General features: G+C 50.2%; 1 protein-coding gene across 2 annotated transcripts in view; it reads right to left on the reverse strand.

Annotated features, from left to right (window-relative positions):
• The window catches only part of BAHD1 (bromo adjacent homology domain containing 1), a 36,156-nt gene extending 13,875 nt beyond the window's left edge, over positions 1-22,281 (reverse strand). The window contains exons 1-2 of one of the 2 annotated variants that reach the window (XM_048307586.1): positions 22,112-22,281; positions 643-2,286 (exon numbers count right to left, since the gene is read on the reverse strand). In XM_048307586.1, coding sequence (XP_048163543.1) covers positions 643-2,269 — 1,627 coding nt within the window. In that variant the 5' untranslated portion in view covers positions 2,270-2,286; positions 22,112-22,281. The remainder of the gene's footprint in view (positions 1-642; positions 2,287-22,111) is intronic. The other variant, XM_048307585.1, reaches the window with a different exon arrangement.
• Between the last annotated feature and the right edge of the window lie 474 nt (positions 22,282-22,755).

A 22,755-nucleotide genomic window follows, 5' to 3' on the forward strand; every position in this document is an offset into this window, starting at 1 on the left:
CCCCTCCTCATTCCAGTGCTTCATTGTCACACATGGAGCGCAAAGATGGGACCAAGAATTCCCGAACTAACAGTGCGCCTGGCACTTAGACCACCACGGTGAAACTCCCTATGCAGCCCTGCCAGCTCTGATCCACGGAATCCAAAAAGCCTGCACACCCCAGCTGGCACCATGAGAGCCTAACAGCAGAGGCAATGCCTGCTTCTCCACAGGCTCTCCGAGGATGCCTCAGCCCCCAGAGTGAGGTTTTGGGATGGGAGAAGTAACTCATCCTGGTGTGCTACCCACCCTCCGCTCGGAGCGGCACAGCGGGATGGCGTGCAGGAACTGAACCCTGCTCATTTTACACAGATCAAAGCTCAGCCTTAGCTCCAGCATGACAAGCCGTGAGTCACCTTCTCACTGCCCAAATCCTTTCACCGATTCTCTGCCTTCCACACCAACAAGACCTTTCAGTGGGAAAAACCCTCCGGGCTAAAAATGGGGGGAGGTGGGAGGCAGATTCCTTCCGAGCCGCAGCTTGGCTGTGGAGCTGAGAACTGCTCGCAAAGGGAACCTGCCTCCCGGCAAGCAGGCACCGCGCCGAGTCACCCTCTTCTCCCAGGAACGCCGGCCAGGATTTGCGTGCACTTTGCACCTTACCTGCTGCAAAAGGCATTTTGTAGGGGTAGCTGTTCCGTCCCGTGTGCACGCTGCCGATCCTGCCCTCCGGCACGTGCACCACGCCGCAGACGCTGTAGCTGCTCACGGCCGCTCCCTCTCCGCAGCAGTACGGAGAGCTGCACCAGTGCAGGGGCTGGAAATGAGCACCTGATGGCAAGGAACCGGGAGATACCAGGAGACCCTCGCAGGTCGCAGCCTGCGACAGCTCGTCCTTGGGATAAATGGAGCAGGGGGAGTAGCCACTGTATCCACTTTGGCCATAATAAACATAAAACCCGTTCAACGGAGTCAGATCAGAAGATTCATAGAGACAGCCACAATCCGTGTGATTCCCGGGCACAGGCAAAGGAGGGAACTGCTGCACGGGAAAGGAAGGCTGATGAAATTCCTGTTTGGGGGTTGGGGATTTCTCTCCGGGTCTTCCATACTCTGGCTTCATGGAAGCTTGTCCTCCCATGAGCAAAGGCAGTCTGTGGTAGAAGCCCTCTGTGCTGGCGTAGGAGCCAGACAGCGACTCGTAGGGGACAGGCTCTGTCGTCCCGTAGAGCCTGGAAGAGTCCCGTTGCTCCCCCTTCCCAAAGGTGCCCAGGGTCTGGCCTTGCCAGCCATGCTGCCCATCCATTTTTAAGCTAGCCACTTCTTTCTTGGATTTGACACAGTTCTTCCGACTGGCTTTGGCCCATTTGAGGGTAGATTTCAAACAGTGGTTCTCGGACTTGCCCTCTCCATCCGATTTACTCCTCTGCTTCAGGGGTTGGTCTTTCTCGTGGGTCAGCTTCAGGAAGGCCACAGCGTTCAGGCTGGCCAGTCTCTTTGGGGTGGGATGGTAGGAGATGGCACCATCCTCTCTCTTTGCCCCATCATCAAAGACCTCATCCAGAGAATGCTCACAGCTATTGCATTTCTGACTGGGCTCATGCCGGTTCTTTCCTTTCCCTGTTTTCACAGCCGGTTTTTCCAGGGCAGACCAGTTGTCACTGGCTTTGCACTGCAAGCCCTTGAGGGTACAGTCCCCAGCAGCCTTCCCGGAGTCCCTGCGGAAGCGCCTGCCGGATAACAAGCCATCGTCCCGTTCAAACAGCAGGTTGTTCACCGCCTCTGCGTTCAGCGAGGCCAGCCGGCGCTTCCTGGGCTCCGAGGGAGCAGGATCAAGGTCCTGCTCCGACCCAGGATAAGTTACTGTGCACTTCTCCCCGGATGACTCACTCTTGCCTGCTCCCACAGGCTGAACCTTTTCCGAGAACAAAGCAGATCCCAAACCCTCCACCCAGCTGGGAAGGTGCTTTTTTTTACAGCTCGGGGTCTGTTTGGACAGAGAGCCGGCCACATCCTCCAGCCTGGTGAGGAGCACCTTGCAGGTCTTTTTGCTCACTGAGGGGAGCAGCCGCCTCCGCAGCGGGTACGTCTTTCGCACTTCACGCAAACTCTTGCTTTTGTTGTTCCCTACAAACCCACTGGGACAGTTCGGAGCCTCCGAGGCATCTCCGTCCCGCTGCTCTGCGTTGGCCCTGTCCATCCTCCTGCTGCCTGTTGGCGACGAGGCCTGGCCAGCAGAACCAGCTGGGTGTTTCAGAAGGAAAAGTTGTTTTTTCCGGGCATGCGTCATAGGATCAATGTCCAATCCTGGGAACGAACGGGAAAAAACATCTATTAATATCGCTGTGAGGGTCCCATCTCCTCACAAAGCACCAAGTGCCAATTAGGAAATATTTGGGGAAGCTTGTTTCTATACAGCAGAGTCTATTTGGGTGATGGCCAGATAAGCCAATTAAGAGACAGGATGGAATTAGATGTGGTTGAATATTAAGCCATGGAACACAACAGTAATTAAAAGCAAGGTGGTGATGGCAAATGCCACAGCAGCTGGGAAAAGTTAGGTCCAGACAGAGAGCTGTTCACCCAGCTCCCTCTTACACTGATGCTGTTAACACCTCACAAATTCCCATCAAATCTCCAAAATCTGAAGGCTGGTTCAGGGCACAGAGCAGAAATAAACCCCAGTCTGTGACTGCCTGCATGTTGATACAAGCAGGCTGTTCCAGTGTCATTTTCTGAGACAATTAGGCAAAAGAAAAACAAGAAGTCCACCTACTCAGGTGAAAAGAAAACTTGGGCTACTAAGCAGAGACATGCCAACATTAATAAATTAAATACATGCAAATCCCTGTGCAGGTTGAAACCTGGCTGCCCACTGCTCTTGTCATTCCCTGTAGTTGTGTTTTATAAAAGTTGTGGGCATTGAACACCAAATCACGATGGGCAGAGAGGCCCTAAAAATACATTCATGGCAGGCAAAATAAGTCTGGGCTTCCCGAGTTATCCAGCACCCAATTTTTAATTAAGGAATTCTGCAGTCTGAAGGAGCACACTTTGGCATAAGAAGCTGTAGGTCCAAGGCTGAGACAGGATATGGCTGGGTGATAGCAACCTATAGACATTAAAAATGTCAGTGTAAATGAGTGATAGCGAAATAGATTTAATTAAGTCTGTCTCTGAGCATCAGAAACAGCAGCAAAGGACAATTACTTGCATTTAATGCTATTTACAAAATAGTCAAATTCCATTTATTGGTAGAAAAGATCTTTGTATCAGCATCCACCTAGGAGGGGTTTGCTCTTCCCTGCAATCAGGATTTGAGCTGGAATTCCCCTCAATTGACACTGGTCTGCCACTTTTGAGGCTTTTAATTAAAGCTCCTACTGCTTTGGCAGTGATTAGAACAAAGCTCCCGAATTACAAGAACTGTTCATTTGATATGGTTTAATCAAGCTGATAATTAGATTATCTATTTGAAATAAGCCTGATGTGTTTTAATTGCCTTACTTATATATGCATTAACTAAGGGAAATTCAGGAATCGAAACCTGATGGGGTTTGCACAGTGCTTTTTTAGATGTCATGCTCTTGGCAATGTGTTTTGGGGTGACTGAATCCCTACATCCCATTAAATAGGATATATCCCATGGCTGGTGCCCCAACAGGAGAGCTCAGTGGGAAACAAGCATTTATATATGTCCACATTTTTCTTATCAGAAGATCAGGCTCTGGGAATGAGGAGGATCAAGTCAGACAGAATTTCCTCCAAAATTGAATTCTTCTTGCACAAGCAGCTAAACTGACCACATGCAACCTCTGGAGTATGGGAGAGGACTATAATTTTTAAAAATTGATCAGGCAGAGCAGGATTTGGCAGAGGAGGTATCCTGCAGAACATGCCCTGGGGAGGACAACTCTTCCCAGGCTATATGGACCAGTGGTTTCCTTGCAACTTTTATCCTATTTTCTACTGTCCCTACTGAGAGACTGAGCCTCTGGCAGAAGTGAAAATCCCAAAATAAACAGCCATGGTTTGCCTTAACCCCAGCACCAGGCATCTTCTTCTCCTCAGGTTTCCACAGGCAGGAGCCTGACCGGGCCTGGCACCACACATCCTGGAGGGTTCGTGCTCCAATGAGTTGGACTATCTGCTAAAAACTGGGTGCTATAGGTGTGACTGTTCATGCCATAGCTGCTCTAAAGTTAGGAAAAGGCTGGAAGAGACTGAGGGAAGGGGTTGTAAGAGAATTTGGATTGTTCAGCCTGGAGAAACTTTGAGGTGACTTAATTGCCCCTTCCAGTGGCTGAAGGGGCCTACAGGAAAGTTGGAGAGGGGTTTTGAACAAGGGGGAATGGCTCCACCCTGACAGAGGGCAGGGGTAGATGGGATATTAGAAATAAATTCTTCCCAGGGTGCTGAGGCCCTGGCACAGGTTGTCCAGAGAAGCTGTGGCTGTCCCATCTCTGGCAGTGTCCAAGGCCAGGTTGGGTGGGGTTTGGAGCAACCTGGGATAGTGGAAGGTGTTTCTGCCCATGGCAGGGGGTGGGACTGTTTGAGCTTTAAAATCCCTTCCAACCCAAATCATTCCAGGATTCTATGATTCACTGCCAGCACCTATGGAACAAAACCCATCCTTAGTATGCTGAACTACTCAGAGGTTTTTCCACACCTCCGCAATCACCTGCACTGCATGGATTGTTTTGTGAGGGGGATGCTCCTGCTCCCAGCTCACCTGGGATCTGGCAATCCTTCCTCGTCCCCCAGCACAACAGAGAGATAGAGCTTTTGAACAATGCTAAAACTCAGCCCTCTGACAGGCAAATGCATCATTCCTCAAAATCAGAGTCCTGCTGAGCTTCCTTCCAGAGAGTACTGTGCTCTTGCCAGCTGGGAGGGGAGAGTGGCAGAGCTCTTCATCGTCTTTCCACCTTTGTATTGCTTCACAAAGCAGAGAAAAGCCACCTGTGCCCAGAAGTCTCCAAGAAAGTGCGAGAAAATGTGAAGAACTGAAAGTGAAGATACTTAAACCAGAACCACCCATTTACTGCCTGTGGCTGAGGAACTGGATTAATGGTGAGAAGACACTGAGGTCTTGGAAATAAAAGTTCCAAGCAGCTCAGTCTATCCAGCTGCATCCAGAGCCCACCAAGCATTTTAAAGCTAGTTGGAATTGCTGCCTCCTTATCATACAATCACAGAATGGCTTGGGTTGGAAGGGACCTTAAAGCTGATCCCATTCCACCCCCTGCCATGGGCAGGGACACCTTCCGCTAGCCCAAGTTGCTCCAAGCCCCGTCCAACCTGGCCCTGCACACTTCCAGGAATGAGGCACCCACAGCTTCTCCAGGCAACACCCCTGGGGCAACTCCTTCCTCAAACCAGACTAGCTCTGAAAAACTGTCTCGCCAGCTGCTGAACCCAAACCAGATCAGAATAAAGAAAAATTAAAACCACTTCTAGTTTCGTGCCAGAATAAAACCATTACCCAAATAGCAAACTCAGGAGAGAGTTGATGCCTCATTAGCAGGAAAAGAAGCAAGTGTGATAACAGCTGCATGTTCTGTAATCACGCAGCTGCAGCATCTGTCTCTCCCTCTCCAGCACTTGATTGCAAGTGAAATTAGAAGAAACTAGTCTGGGACTACCCCTTCAAGCCCCATTTCCTCTCCAGAGCTTCACTACGGAGATGCACACGTTCCAAGAGACGATGCCAAAAGCACAGAAATTAAAGCTTTTAAAGCTCCTGATCCATTTGGCACTTCAATAACACACAAAGAGTTACGACAACACCAATCCTCCTCTCCATGCACGGCACCACTCCGATGACTCTCAGCCCCATCTACTTGAATCCCGTCTATCCATTTCCATTGCAACAGCTTATGCTGTGACAACAGCCCTACAACTGTGAGTATCTGGAGGATTGGCTCCTTTCTCCCTGTTGCTTTTGCAGACAAGTAATTCCCGGTGCTCTAAGGAACGTGTTGCATGGAAGAAGGCTTGCAGGAGCTCTGGGAAATCCAGATAAATTGCAGCAGCATCAGGTATCCCAGGCTGAGTTCCTTGAATGCCATGCATGTCCCATGAGTGGAAACATCGCCTCCCTCTCAAACATTCAGAAAATCTGTAGCTGTAGGAGGCTGCATTTGTCTTCCCAGGGTCCAGTCCTGATTTTTCTCCAGAGACCCATTGAAAGCTCCATCATCCACACGCTCTGGAGAGAACTGTTTATACAGACCTCATCAGGCTGCAGAAAGGACTGGTTTCTCTCACTCATCAGCACAGCTCTGACCATTGCACCAGAGCAGGGTTAGATGGGATTTTGGGAAGAAATTCTTCCCTGTGAGGGTGCTCAGGCACTGGCACAGGTTGCCCAGAGAAGCTGTGGCTGCCCCATCCCTGCAAGTGTCCAAGACCAGGCTGCATGGGGATTGGAGCAACCTGGAATAGTGGAAGGTGTCCCTGCCCATGGCCGGGGGATGGATCTTTAAGATCCCTTCCAAGTCAAACCATTCCAGCATTCTGTGATTCACTGCCAGCAGCTTCTGAAAGCCATGTGGACACACAGCTTCCAACAGGCTTGTAAAAAGGGATGTGGGGCAACTCTGGCACAGCCAGGAGGATCTCTGGGAGCTGTCCTGGACTGGGCTCTGCTCCACTCCCTGCTCCAACACCCGCAATTATCTCCCCCCCCCCCCGTTGCGAAAGCCTGTGTGTGCTCCAGCCACCCGGCTGGGAGTTTTGCAGCCCGTGTGTGGCCGTGATAAATCACAGACAACTGAAATGAGAGCCCGGGGCTTCACACCCCGAGTGCCGAATGCGTCCGAAAGCAGCGGCACAGGGAGCGAATCCGGCCGGGCGCAGGCCCGACCTGCACTACCCGGAGCCAGAGCTGGGAACACCCCCGAGGAGCTCCCTGGCTGATTCCTTGGGAAGGTCTGGCTCAGTCTTCCTTATCTGGTTTCAGATCTTGCCTAGTGGCAGTGCTCTGTCTGGGGAAGCCAAAATTACATTTCTCTGGCTGTTCTCACCCTCTCTGCAGCCTCAGCAAGCAGCATTCTCAGGGAAGAGGAAAGGGGAAAAAATAGGGGAAAAAGAAGAGGGGGGGGGAAAAAGAAGGGGAAAAGAAATGGTGGGGGGGAAGACAAGGGAGGATAAAGAAAAGGAGGGGAAAAAGAAAAGGAGGGGAAAGGACAGTGAAAAAGTAGGGGAAAAAGGGAAAAAGTGGGGGGAAGGGAAGAAAGGAGGAGGAAATGGGGGGGAAAAAGAGGGAAGGAAAAAAGGGGACAAGAGGGAAAACACCAGTGGAAGTGAACAATGTGCAAGCATGGAGGAGAGTCAGAGGGTATTTCCTCAAAATCAACAACGAGGCAGGTTGTTTGGATAATTAACGTGACACCTGGAAAAGCACATTCCTTCGCGTTAAGCACCGGTTTTCCTTCCCCCTTTACCGATGGTAAGAAGCTGTAACACTGTGTCACGTTGCCAGTGACAGGCTGCTACCGAGCAGAATAGGCAGGAAATGATGAAGTGAAAAACAAATGTGGGGACTGATAAGTGACCTCAGCGACTCCAACATCAGGCACCAAACCCCGATCAAGTTTGGAGCCCCAAAGCTTTGGGGTCTGGTACATATTTGCATTAAAACAAACCCCAAGTTTCTGAAAGCAAAGCCTTCACAGCACACCCGTGATCAACACTGGCAAAACCACTTCCTACGGCCTTGAAGAACTGCAGATTTCCACCCCAAGAGTTGTCACAAGCCTTTTGCTTGTGACCCCAACATAAAGCAGCATTGTTCTGTGTGTCTGTAGGAAGCTCTGGTGCCTTTGCTGCTCTTCACAGCCTTCCAAACCCCACTGAAATAGGCACAAGTGGGGTCAGAGCTTGAGAGGCAACGGCACAACCACAGTTTCATACTCACTCCCTGCAGAAGAGATGCAAACCCTGTGCTTAACCACAGGCAAAGCCACCCTTGACTCCCCAAAACTCCAAACCCACTCCAAAGCCAGGAAAAACTGGAAGCAGAGACCAGGATTTGTTTCTGTCCCCTTAGTTTGCTCAGAGATGGATAACACGAATACCTTCCTTATCTCAGAGGGAACGTATTTTCTTTGCCTTTCAACAGTTTAGGGAGGGATGCACCAGGATGAGAAGGCAACTTGGAATTAATGGTTTCTAGAGTGCGATGGAGCATATGGCAATTCCCAAACAGCATCCACCACTTGTGCTTCCCATAGGACCCTCCCAGCTGTAGCAGCAGCAGCAACCCATGGAGAACCATGGATAAGCAGCCTCAAGCATGCTGCTGCAAGGAAAGCCCAGGTAGGGCAAAGGACTTCCCTGGCATTTGCAGGTGAGTACAAGGATGTGGGGGTGGAAATGAGGCTGAGCTTGTCTCCAGGCTGACAATTTGATGGAAAGAGATGCTTTGACACTTGGCTTTTGCTGCCATCACTCCCCAGTGAACTAGTTTCTAAGGTTTCCTTTTGATGATGGCATTCAGAGTCCAGAGACTAGGCAAGAGAAACACAGGAAAGGACGGGAGGTGCACACTAGACCACCTGGAAAAAATGGGAAGGCTGAAGCTTACACAGATATTGCAATCCTGAAATATCCCAGGGAACAGCAGCAGCAAGAAGGAAAGGGACTTTTTAAAAGAGCAGGTAGTGTCAAGATAAGGCGGAATGGCTCCACCCTGACAGAGGGCAGGGTTAGATGGGATATCGGGAGGAAATTCTTCCGTCGGGGTGGTGAGGCCCCAGCACAGGTTGCCCAGAGAAGCTGTGGCTGCCCCATCCCTGGCAGTGTCCAAAGCCAGGCTGGACAGAGCTTGGAGCAACCTGGGCTAGTGGAAGGTGTCTCTGCCTGTAGCAGGGTGTGGAATGAGATGATCCTTAAGGTCTCTTCCAACCCAAATCATTCTGGGATTCTGTGACTCTGTAAGATACCAGATCTATTAAATATCACCCATTTACACAGAATTGCCTGTTACAACTTTAAATAGGTTCTGTACAAGGCTGCCATGTGACAACTACGCCAACAACAACCTAAAACATGCCTATAAGTAGTTTGAAAAACCAAGTCAAAAATATTCTGGGACAGCTTTCACAGTCATGTTTATAGAAGGAGCACAAGCTTTGCCAATCAAGGTTTAAAAAAAAAATAACCCACACAAGCCCTGCTCATCTGATTTTTCATATATGCAAAATGCAAACTCGATTCCTTCGTGGCAGAAGGCTGAGTCTGGTAAAATATCAATCATATGTCACTTTGCTCAGATAGCTCTGGCACCCTTCCTGTTCCACGGACAAAATGGAATAACAAATTATTCCCAAGGCTTTATTTTGAAGAACAAGGTGTAAGGTTTTTCTACAGTAAATATTAAAGCTCTTCTATATATTATAATCACACCCTTCCACGACTGCTTTAGGAGCTTCCTTCAAGCTGCTGAGCTTAAACAATTCAAGCTGTGCCGTGATTCCGTGTTCTACACGTGTGGCTGCAAACTGTGCTGCCTGTGGGAATTTCAAGGGCAGGTGCATCCCTGCCAGCTCCTCTCCATGTCACGGAGCTGTCACTGCCATCCTATCTCTGGATCTGGATTTCCCTTCTCCTCCCTCCGGTACATCTCTCCCACAAAGATCTCCATTCACTCTCTCCTGACTGGGAACTGTCAGCATGGCACCCTCAGGATCCAAAGACAACACGTTCCTACTCAACAAGCTCAAAATTGGCTTTAGGGGAGAAAAAAGCAATGCAGGAAATTCAGGGAAGGGCAAGGTATTCCTTCAACATGACATTTAACTAAACGTTTTATTTAAACATTTTTTTTCCTTTAACTAATCTTCATCTTATTTTCCTCACTTCAGTGGCCCTCAAAACTGCCTGTGCCCCACCTCAGTGTCCAAATCCTTGGCACTGTGGCTCCAGGTATGGACTCTAGGAGTTATCATCTCTGAGAGGAGTGCAGAAGACAGCCTGAATTTGAAAATTTAACAGACATGCATGTTTATAACCTCGACTTAAATTTACAGAAGCCTTAAACCCAAGCAGGCAAAACAAAGCTCTGTTAAAGAACAAGTTCATGTAGTATTTTCGAGGATTGTGTTCTGACTCATCTCCAGTTGAAATACACTGACCAGAACTACCTCTTCAGACTAAAACTGCTACTTGAATTATTTTCAGTTCTAGAATAAGTACTTCAGACCATATCATCTTGCATTTGGAAATACCTTTTTAGTTTCTACATGGTTTAAAAAGTAGTAGCACGCCACTTCACCCTCAGCTGGGCTGAGAGCTGTCCATACAGCAGAACAGCTCTCAGGGATTTCCTCCATCAAAGGTTTTGATTCCTCTTTCTATTCAAAGTTTAACAGACATTTCAAAAGAAAACAGACTTTCTACTTCTTTATTCTCACTTTCTGATCATCACTTGAAACACTAGCGTTAACCCCACACGTTCCCAGCTGAGGACAAAGGTGACAGAGGATGAGTTATGCTGAGCACTTTTCCATTTGAGAATTTCAGTCCCAACCCAAAACACAAGTCAAAGAAAGACTTTATAGAACTTCTGCATTCCCACTGCAATCCTCGGAACCAAACCCTCTCCTTCTCTGAAGTCTTGTAAACCACAGTGCTGCACTGAATGCTGAGAAGAGCTTAAATCTGGAGCCAACTTTGCTGGATTTGAACTAGAATCAGAGAATCTAATTCTTCCCCGTGAGGGTGGTGAGGCCCTGGCACAGGTTGGTGGAAGGTGTCCCTGCCCATGGCAGGGGGTGGAAATGGATGAGCTTTAAGGTCCCTTCCCACCCAAACCATTCTGGCATCCCATGAATCCCAGAATGGTTTGTGAACTTCTGGAATAAAAGTCCAGATGTGGCTTTAAAATACACAACTTTTTTTTCCTTCACAAAATACAGGACCAATCATCATCACAAATACAGGTGTATATTCACACATCTTCTGGTGAGACGGTTTTAGCCAAGGCAGAACTGCCAAGCCTACCTAAACCTGCTTTAAACCTTTCCTCCTTCCCATTAGTGCCTGAGACAGTATTTACAAATCAGTAACCCACAAGGTAAGGGAAGAAATTCCACTTAAAATTTCACAACTCAACTGGTTTCATGTATTAGGTCAGTCTGAGGAAATGCAGCGCTGCTGAATGGTGCTGCAACACCTGACACCTCCAAGGAGAACAAGTTCCTTAATTCCTAGGGTGTTAGGAGAGGAATCATTTAAATTTATATCAAATTGTATCATTTAAGCCCAGGAAGCAGAGGGACTCTGTGTTGACAAAGGTCCCGAGAACAGCCAGAGGAGCCTTTCTAGGAACCAGCAGCTGGCACAGATCAGAAATCTGGTGAGAGAAAACTCAAGCAGGAGCTGGATGCTGTAACATGTTAAAATCCCAGGAACCACAAGGCAAACACAGGCAATTCAGCCACTTTAGACAAGGAGAAGCCCAGCTCACTGGAACACTGCTTCCGTGAGAGCCCATTTAACTCCCATTAAGAGCTGCCCCAGCTCTTTCATCCCTTACCCACATCATTAAAGGTGTATTTAAACACACACCTTTGCTTGTGTCCCAGGTTTGATCAGTCAAGGCAACAAATACCACCTTTAAATAGACTGGACAGGGTTTGCAGCCCGTGCTGGGAGTGACCTGGTTTATATGCACTCATTTAAGGTGCATTTATCGACCCACACGTGCGTGACGCCGCTTGGCCGTTCGGAAAGACAGCAATTAAACACACCCAGCTCTCCAAGCCAGGGCTAGGATGAGACTTTTTCAATAAGGGGGGCCATATAAACTCCATCACACCAAAATATTACTTGGATTTCACTGCCCCTTGCACAGCCAGGAGGAAAAACAGACTAAAGAGCATCAGGAATGGTCAGGAACAATGACTAAGTTACACCCTTGGTCCCCAGAGTTCCAGGTTGAATTCTGAGGGGATGTTGAACATTTCTGTTCTCCCACCAGTGCAGGTCACCATGGAGCCAGTGGGAACTCCAGAGGATAAACCATCAGCTCTCTGGCAAAAGAGCCTAACTACAACTTCCTCTGGGGACCCACAAAGCTTTTAAGCAGTGCAGCCTAGTTTTATGGAAATGCCACAGGTGCCTTCGACTGATTTTCAGGAAGGTCCCTTGAAGTCAGGCTGTGGCTTCAAAACATCCAGGTGTGCTGAGTAGTGGGGAGAAGAGTGCTACAGAAGCAAAGGATGCCAAAGGATGCTCCGGTACTGCAAAACCAACCCCTGACGTGCTTCCTCCAACCTTGAGGAGATAGGTAATAGGGAAGAAAACAGCAAAACTTTTGAGGAACTCCTAGCACTGACAAGTGGAGAAACAAAAAAATAATCAGAATTAATCCCTTCATTATCAGCAATAGGATTTGAGAACACTGATTGTACATTGAGGTGTTCAACACGTGGATCAGAGGGATGGGGAAGGGAAAACCACCCTCATCCATCCCAGTCATCAGCACAGGAGCACAAGGGTAAAAGATGCACATGGTTCAGAAGTGAATGGCTCCAAGGAGTGGGGTACAACGAGACAACATGGGAAGCCAGACCACGGGAAATGCAACGGGAGAGGCGATCCCAGAGGGATTCCTGAGCTGCACGAGCTGCCAGCTGAAGCAGAGCCAAAGTGGCAGCGGGAGACGCTCGCAGCTACCGGTCGAATGTCGGGAGAAGTGGTAGGAAGTTTCCAGGAGCTGCTGGAAGATCCAAGCAAGCTGCAGCAAGCTCTGCTTTCCCAGGCTGTGCCCAGCATGGAAGGGTAAACAGCTGATAAGGAGGAATGTGCTGCAAAGTCCCCCCAAGCAGCCAGAACCCCCCTGCTATCCCACAGCTCGGCCCAAGGATGATACCCAGTGCCTGTGCCCAGCACACACCTCCCCTTGGCCAGTTTTGCTGCTGGCAGTCCAAATCTTGGGAGATTTGATCCAAAGAGGATCTGATGCTGGACAACAGCTGCAAAGAGCTCAGAGCTGAGGAGTTTCTGCCTCAGATTGCAGTTACAGTGCACAAGGAGAGATGTATCTACGCAGGATATCCCCAGACACTAGAATTTCAGCTCCAGCTATTTGTCACAGTAAAACATTTTAAGGCAGCAGCATTCTTCAAACGAAAATGACAGATAATATTCCATTTTAGAGCTCCAAAGCTAGCTCCTTGCTCATTTCAATAACTTAGATAAACATTTTATTTAACAGCTGTATTAAAAGGCAGAAACACACTTTGCTCCAGAAAGCCAGGCAGACTTACAGCCCTGGCTTCTGCAGGATTTTAACTCTCAGTTCAAGATGAATTCCTGGAAATGAGGGGGGGCGGGGGGTGAGGGAGAAACTCTCATTTCTTCTGAACAGAAACCAAGCACAAAGTCTGTGTTTGAGTCTCCAGCTCTGCTGCGTCCCACCCTGTTTACAACTTTGCCACACATGTGGGAGCACCAGCAGAGCTGAGTGATGCTTTCCCAGAAGATGCCACAACTTCTGTCAGGTCTCTGCTGTGGTCGACATGGGGTCTGCAAAAGGAACAGACCCCAAACTACCTTTGGGGCCTCCTGCTCAGTGACATCTCACAGCTTTCCTTCCACGCCTCTGCTCGAGCTGGGATGGGCCTGGAAGTTCTCACACCTCTGGTGAAGGATGAGCCCTTGGGGAGCCTCAGTACCTGCAGCTGATCTGAGGGATCAGGAACAAATATCTAAATATTCAGCGGCTTTCCTGCTCCCCAGGCAAGGCCTGTCACTGTTACTGCCCTCCAAACACAAGTACACCAGCATGCAGCATTAAGGTGTTTTATCCTGGAATGGTTTGGGTTTGCAGGGACCTTAACAATCATCCCATTAACAAACCCCCATGGGCAGGGACACCTTCCACTAACCCAGGCTGCTCCAAGCCTTGTCCAACCTGGCTCTTTTAACATGACCAGGACACTGATCTTAATTTATCTAAACAGTTTCCATTTATATTTTTGTGGGGGTCTAAATACGCCTATGAAGACTCCTTTGGGTCCATTCACAGCTTGCTTTGTTCAGCTGAAGGCTGGATAGGTGTTTGCATGGCTGCATGAGCTTTCTGGCCTGAGAGCAGGAAAATTAGGACCTCACTACCCAAACCCATGACTTCAAGCATTGGAAGTGGCTGCCCAGAACAGCAGTGGAGTCACCATTCCTAGAGGTATTTAAGGAATGACTGGATGTGACACTCAGTGCTCTGGTCTGGTTGACAAGGTGGTGATCACCCACAGGTAGAACTCTATGATCTTAGAGGTCTTTTCCAACCTAAATTATTCTGGGATCCAGCTCTGTGAGCTGGACTGAGGCCTCACGGAAGCACCTGAAGCCACTTTCCTTTTTTATTTTTAAATTCATTGTGGTTGTTTTACACACTACACAGGCTGCTCCAAGAGCAACCATCCGACCCTCAAGGCCTCCAGACACTGCTCTATGTAAGGTTATTACAGTGAACTGGGGTTTAATTATATTTAAATAGTGAAAAGTCAAAGCGCTGCTGCTGCGCTCACCTCCCTGCCCCTCCATGATCCATTTCTCCCCACTGCCTCCCATGGTTTCCTTGGAAACATATGCAAGCTTAAATTGGATTGACATTCACTTAGTGGACAGATGGAGTTTGGAACAGCCCAGCGCCTGAAATTCAAGGCCGAGCCTTGGGATATGTCACGTTATCAATACAAAAAACAACCCCCGAGCTTTGTGGGAAGGGTAAGGATCCCCTAATTATTCAGTAACGAGCTCTGAGGTGGCATCTCAGGAAGGTCAGCGCTCACCCATTGTTCCTGATGAAAGCAGCGGGCCGAGCACGCGACCCGTTTTGTTGGGAGGGAAGGATTTAATTTTTGTTAAGCGCTGAGAAAACAGGGGAGTTCTTAAGCTCATTAGTGGTTTCAGGCAGGAGAACTGCTGCAGATCACACGTGGGCTGAGCGATGCTCCATCCACACTGTAATTAAGTCACTTGCACCCAAAACTTCATCCCTAGGCTGAAGTTATTCCTGGTAAATGATGTTGACCCACAGACACCGAGAGGGACAGGACTTGTATCACTTCTTTACAGCCCCAGAGGTGTCAGGACTGCACTTTCAGCAAAGCTGGCAATTTGTTCTCAAGTGGGAATTATTTCCTGGGTCCTCTTCCACTATATGGGAAGAAACAGAACCGGGAAGAAATGAAAATGGCTAAAACAGTGCTTCCCAACCACACTGCCTGTCCTAACAGAAAGGTTTCACCTCTTTCCAACCAAAACACAAGGTGGACAGTAGAAATCCCCAGTAACTGCATCCCTAGAGATCCCTGATGAAATCCAGCATCTAGGAAGGACAAGATGACAGAGTTCTTGGGAAGGAAAAGGGGGGCAGCCAGCAATCATTGCATAGTCCCCCTTACCAGGTGCTCTGCCCATCACATCCTTGACTACTGCCAGGGCCACCTCCAGGTAATCACCACCTCCAGGAATTAGGGACATGCCACAGCGTCAGGGTTACCAAGGAATTTTTAAGGAATAAATCCCCAAAATGCCTGGTTTGCTTCTGTTGCTTGTGCCATTTGCTGAAACCTAAGGAATTCCCAGGCTGGGATTTACCTGCACAAGTCAGGATTTCCATACCTATCCTGACACCTGGCATTTAGCCAGAATTTTAAATAAAATCTCTTTTTTCCTCTCTCTACATGTAATTATAGCTGCCAAATCCTTTTTCTTTACTATCCTGCTCACCTTGGAGAGAGCTGCTCTGTCTCCTTACTCTGAGCCATCTCCAACCTTGAATCCTTCCACTGACTTTGGCTGAGCTGAACAAAGGAACAAACCCAAACATGCCTCCTGCATCTGTTTCTTAGGAGTTTTTTATTAATTAAAAATAAACCTCCTACTGCCTACTAGTTCCCTCCACAAGCCTGCACTTTCCTGCTTTCTCCTCCTTCCAAACCATCCATATTTATCAATATGTGAGTATTGCAGCTTAATCCTCATTGCCTGCATTCCCCCCGGTGCCTCCCCATCCTCCCTCAGCAGAGACCTCAATACTCCTCTCCACCCTGTCTCAAATCCTGCTCTTTTTCACAGAATTCTCAGCCCTGAGCCAGCGAGAACACGCTCAACCTGCCAAGTGCCCTAACAGAACGAGTGCTCCCGAAGGGATTTCAGGGATGCGGCCCTCGATCCATTTCCAGGTGAGATGCTCGTTAGTTTACCGGACTTGCCCGGCAAGGATGCAAGGGCTGGGAGTGCGAGGGTGCTCCCAGCTCCAGCAGCATCCGCCTGGCCACGCTCCCCGCGGCGCCTGCTCCCTCCTGCCTCCAAAACTCAGCTCAGCCATCCTTTCCTCGCATCCCGGAACTCCCCATTTCTCTCCTCCACTGTCTATTTAAGCCTATTCCAGGTATTCCGCAGGCACTCGGAGACACAATGAAGACAAGCACCGGATAATGCCGTGCTGCGGGAAGGCTGGCTGAAGCTCCCGATTCTCCGTGCTTCCCACAGGCCACAGGCAAGGAACAATAGAAGGCCAGGCACGGTGTGAGTAGGAAGCAATGCCTGGGATCTCGATGCTTCCTTAGCACTGGAATTTTATTTCAAGGATGATAATTCAGACACTGAAAAATCAGCTGCCAGCAAAGCAGTTTTATTCAAATCAATGCGAAGAAAACGCCTGCTTTTTATTTCTAAGAGCCTCGCAAATAATTTGAAACACTGAGATACAGGCAGCCTCTAAAAGCCAAGATCTTTCATTTAAAAAAAAAATAAAAATCAAGGCTGCCGAGCTGCAGAGTTTCAAAGCTGAGCGTGAGAAAGCCCTTCAAGAACTGCTGGAAGAACAATGGGTGCCAGTGAGAGCTCCTGTGATGTGCCTTACAAAGGGGGAAAACCTAAAAATCATCATTTTCTTTAGTCATACCTTTGTTTAGGAGAACTGGGACACGAGGAATGCAGCACCCGGCAGCTCAGAGCCCAAGCATCATCTTATTCCTGAGCACCACACGTTTAACACAAATCCCACCCGCTCCACGTGCCTTTTCCCGGAGCGCTTCCACCCACAACAGGGCAGTGCCCAGGGAATACAGCAGGAGAAATATCCCACCTGGGCTGCATCCCCCTTCTCTCGGCAGCGGAAGAAGGGAGCCCCAAGGCACGTGGATCCCAAAGGCTCCCTGCTCCCAGCACCACCGTGCCGGCTGTGCCATCCCATGGGATGAGCTGACACCCTGCCGATGCCACCAGACTCCTGTCACGGCGCCTGGCTACACGTGTGACAGCAAGCGCCCCTCAAAATCCTGTGCTGCCAGTCTCCAAAAGCACTGGGAATTTTAAACGGCAAAGGAAGAAGAATGACAAAACAAGGGATTCCAAGCAGCCCTCAGACAAGGTCCAGCCAGACATCTCTACTGAAAATGCACCTCAGATCTAAGTCAGAGCTTCTATAAGAGGTGATAAAAGCAGCATTCCCGGCCGTGCCACGTGGGAAAAGCGCAACGGCACGGCCCCGAGCACGCCGTGCTCCCGGGGAGTGACACACATTCCCTCCCCATTTAATAGTGTTTATTTAGCTGCACGATACCGGCGCAGCTCAGACCCCAGGGGGAACTGCCCAGTGCCACCAGGCTCGCAGGGTGTTACATTGCTCATTCCCACATTTTTTAATTTAAGGAAAGACACATTCATGCGTTTGCCCATCACCAAGCAGCAAGAACCCAGCACTGCCAAATGTGAGCATCACAAATCAGGCCAAAATCAACAGCGTCCCTTGAATTATTTTTGACCCATGTGGAGTTAATAACCACCCACCCTCTATGGAAGATGTCCTGAAATTTAATGTATATCAATAATCAGCAGATTGAAGGGAAAACAACTGCTCCTCTAGAGCAGCCATACTCATTTTCAACTACTTCTCTCCAGAAGCAGAGCATCACTGCCATCCCCATTGAGGGGCTTCCACTATGATTTAGCTCAAATTATTCTTTGGAAATTATACAATTGTAATTTTGAGAGACCAGAGATTTCACAAAGAGGTTCAGGTTCAGTTCCCTCAGCTGACTTCACTTCTTACATCCTGCCAGCTCTCCATACTCTGATTTTATATGGGTTTCGCCCACACGGCCAGAGAAAAAAATAACATGGAACAGATCAATTAAACTCCAATGGCACAAATATTGACAGGGCAAGAGAACAGGGGCCAAATGAGTTGATTTTAAATCAAATTTATATTTATTTTCCTTAATGGTACCCTTGGTTTCTCTTTTTAGTAACTTCAGTCCTTCATTTCACTTCATTGAATGATAAAATTTTGATAAAAGTGAGCATGATAAAGTTTTCTAGTGTCTTGTTCTTCTAATGGGTTTTTTTTATTCACATGAAACATTACTGTGACTCTACTTTATTCTACTTTATTTATAAAAAAGGTCCATGCTAAAGTAGCAAATCTGGGCAATAACTGGACAATCTCGTTTCTTTCTGTCTTTAAGAAATAAACCCAGTAGTTTTAAATTTAAGTGTGTTTTCCCCATTTCAAGGATATTAGGTGCCAGTACAAGTGTGAAAGCACAGAGAGTTAAATCGTGATGGTCTTCTTACAGGTAACTCATTCACTCAGAGCAACAATCTGGCAGTGAATTTGAGTATTTTCTGCCATTAAATCCATGTCTTTGGTCCCAATAAAAGAGGAGCTGCCATGCTGGACAGCTGTGATCATTGCTGAAGGACCCAAAACCTCCAGTCCTCATGATGAAGCACAAGGAACAATTCCTTCTGAGCATCCTCCACAAAACATCCTGTTCTTCCCTTTAAACAATGTCTGCAACCAAAACTGCAACATCTTCCAGCCTTCACACTTGGAGAATAGCTCAAGACAGCCCAAATCTGCAGCTGGGAATACAACCAGCTCACCTATGAGCTGCTGGAAACAGGCACATAAATACATTGTGAGTTCAAGAAGGAGAGCAAACCAGACAGTCAGAGCCCTTGGATGGGGAAATCCGCTGGGATCGCAGCACATCCCTCTCTGTCACAGCCCAGCCACCCCAGCCCCTACCAGCTCACAGCTTGTGTTTGAAGCTATTTTCAGCTTTATGACTTCTTTGGGCTGCTTATTTTTAGCGAGTTTTTTTTTTGTATTTCCCAGTCATCTGAAATGTTCCTTCATTTATTATTATCAACACAACAGTTGTGACTTAGTTCGGCTGGCTGGGTGCGATGTGGGGGTTGTTCCGCTGCTGCTGCTTCCAGAAGGTGTATCCCTGTGGTTAACTGAGATCCCAGAATCAATGAGAGCTTGGAAAAGACCTCCAAGATCATCGAGTCCAACCTGTGACCAACCACCACCTTGTCACCCAGCCCAGAGCACTGAGTGCCACATCCAGTCCTTCCTTGAACACCTGCAGGGAGGGGCACTCCACCACCTCCCCGGGCAGCCCCTTCCGATGCCTGACAACATGAAGAAATCCCTCCTGATGTCCAAATGGGGACAACTAACTGGGAGATGGGGCAAAAAAAGCCCCACACAGCTCCTTTTGGATGTGGTATTTGCACATCTGAGCACACCTTCCTGTTTTTGCAGAGCCAGATCTCATCATTCATTCATTTGCTTGTGATCTGAACATGATGCCAAGCAGCGAGCGTGCTTTGCCTACCATTCCTAATTATTTTTCAATTGTTTACTTTGGACAGATTTGCTGCTAAGGGCTTATTTTCAGTGCTGCAGCAGCATTAGAAAAGCTTTAGCTGAAGGGTGGATTTCCCCCCAAATCATGGCCAGGCGCTCCCTAAATCGGATCTCCACAGACTGGACCAGCACACGTGTCTCACAGAGCCTCCGAGTCACACAAGAGCGATTAACACCACCACAGCAAACTAATCTAACTTGCATCACCTAAAACACAACAAGTTCCACCTCAACAGGAGGAAGAACTTTCCATTGAGGGTAGCAGAGCACTGGAACAGGCTGCTCAGGCTGTCTCCCTCTCCAGAGACATTCCAAACCCACCTGGATGCATTTCTGTGGCACCTGCTCTAGGTGGGGATGGTCTTCAGAGGCCCTTCCAACCCTAACTGTCCTGTGATATTGGTTAAAAAAACCAAATAAACTCTAAGACTTCCAGAGTGGTGACAGAAAGGTGATGCAGATGAACTGGCAAGAAGGACGTAACACCGACATTTAACTGAATGATTCAGTTGGATGAGAACACGTCAGTGGCCTCCAAAATAACACTTCTGCCTCAAGACACAAGGGTGTGACTGGTTTTCCCCCAAACCCCACATTTCTAAGTTGCATTTTATTGTTCTGTGCAACTGTCACCATCAACCCCAGCAAACAAAGCATCCAGAAAGGATCCACTCACACAAAGTTCACGGAATTATTTTCCCCCGCAAGTTTGGCATTTTCCAGCTGATTTTACACCTATCAGTAGTGCTACACTTTCCTGCTCTGCTTGAGAAGAGCAGCTGGAAAGCAGTTGGAAATGCTGCACTGAGTTCATGAGGAAAACAAACTGAAATCAATGTTTAAATCCAAAATGTCCTGGTAAATCACACTAACACAAGATTTCCTATCGCTAGCAAACATTTAGACAGTTCCAGCTGAAGCTCGGGAACGATTCAGGTAGCCAGGACATGACAAACATGAAGGATGGCTCGGGATGAATATGTGAGCAGGATATTTCTGCTAAAGCAATCAGCAGCGTGCTGGTATTTAAATCACATTAAGATTTCAAAAGCATCAGTCTATCACGCAGCTCGTGTCACTCTTTCTCACAACCACAAGGACCAGAAGCTTTAAAATACAACCCCGAGTCCCCCAGAACACCACAGAGCCCCTCAGCGTGGAGCAAGCACTCGCTAATTGTGGCAAACTGATGGACAGATCAATTAACCAGGCGAGCAAAAGCCCGGCAAAGCCTCTCGCTTTGAGGTTCGCCTGCTTCTGACAATGATGACTTCAGATGGAGAGCGAGCACGAGGGGCAGCTGGATTCTTTAAAACAAAACACAACCAGAACCTCTTTCAGATAAGCATTTCGTGGAAAGAGAGAGGGGAGGGGGAGAGGCAAACAGAATAGATCCCAAATGCTCGTCTTTTTTAAGTTTTCACGGCTGCTCTTGTGAAAGAGAGGAGGCTCCCGTGTCTCCCTGTGCCGGGGCAGGGAAAGGGACATCGGGGTGTGGGTATCCCCGTGTTGGGGCTGGCTGTCGAGCAGGAGCCCGGGGAGCACTTGCTAGTCTTCCCGAGATCTGCCCAGTCACATGTGCTGGCTCCTGCGCCTCGTAGAAGCAGCTGGAAAAGAGGGAGCCAGCGGAGCTGCCTCCATTAGGAGCCACCGCTACACAAAAGGAGAAGAGGAAACAAGCCGTCGGCCACCGGAGCACCCGGCAGGAAAGAAGAGATGTCCAGAGCCACGGGGGAGCGCACGGCAAGTGGGGAAAATCACGATGGAAATGAAAACTGCGGTGCTGTCCCCCAAAGAGGCTCGATGGCACCTGCCTGACAGGGACACAGGGCTCAAAGCCCGCCCGGCATCGCATCCTGCAAACCATCGGGAACTCGACGGACTCACCCGCTCTACCCTCAGAGGAGGGGCTCATCGCCCCGTTCGGGCGTGGGGAGCCCCAAAACACCAACCCCCAGCCAGCCCGTCCTGTGCCAACTCCCGGCCGGGCAGCGCCGGTTCAGCTCCGAGATCCGGAGCGGCCGAGGACAGCGGCGGCTTTCCCTGGGAATCGCCCCCGATCCGGCGATGCCGAGGCGAGCAGCCCCTGGGGCAAGGAGCCCCCCGGGGCCACGAGCCCCGCAACTCCCCCGGGCCCCCCGGCCCGGCCCCGCCGCCTTTGTGCTGCCCGAGCGGCCGGGGCGGAGGAGCCCGAGGGGGTTCGGCGGGGCCGATCCGGCCTCGCACCGGTGGGACCGCGCGGGGTAACGACGGCCCGGCCCGGCCCACCCGCCGCCGAGCCCGCCGTGCCCTCCCGGCGCTCCCCCGCCGCCGCGGGAAGTTCCCGGTGGCCCCGAGTACCCCCGCCCCCCCAAATCCCGGGGCGGCGGCACCTGCTCCCGGCCCGGCGGAATTCCCGAGGGCGGAGGGACGAGCCGGCGCCGTGGGGACCGCGTGTGGACTCACCGGGAGGCTGCCGCAGGCCCCGGGGGGGGGGGGAGAAATCCAGCGGCGGGAGCGCCGCGAGTCCCGAGCTCCGCGCTGCTGCTGCGTCAGCGCCACCGCCTCCTCGGCTGCGGGATGGGGACGAGGCGCCACCACCGCCGCCGCCCGCCCCTGGCCGCGGGGCGTCGCGGAGCGGGCGGGCGGAGGCCGGAGCGGGCGGCGGAGGGGCCGGGAGGGGCGGAGGAGGGGGCGGAGGAGGGACCGGAGGAGGGACCGGGGGCGCCGCCGCCGCCGCTGCCGCGAACTCCCCGCAAGCCGCGAGCGCCTCCGGCCTCCTTCCTGCTTCCTCGTCCGTAGCCAATCGCCGCGCGCCGCCCGCCGCTCGCCCCGCCGCGCCGGCCAATCACGGCCGCCTCTCCCCGCCGCCGCCGGCCAATCGCCGCCGCGCCCGCCCCCGCCCCGAGCCCCCCCCGGCGGCCCCCCCACTCCCCTCACGGAGCCCCCCACGCTGCCGCCCGTCGGCCCGTGGCGCGGAATAACCGGGATAACCGGGAAAACCGGGATAACCGCCCCGCTGGGGCACCGGGGGCGCCCCCGATGGCCGCGATTCCCTCACAGGACGGGGGCGTGAGGCGGCCCCGCGCGCCTGCCAGGGATCCCCCCAT

The sequence above is a fragment of the Corvus hawaiiensis genome, chromosome 6, assembly GCF_020740725.1.
Source record: "Corvus hawaiiensis isolate bCorHaw1 chromosome 6, bCorHaw1.pri.cur, whole genome shotgun sequence".
NCBI lineage: Eukaryota > Metazoa > Chordata > Aves > Passeriformes > Corvidae > Corvus > Corvus hawaiiensis.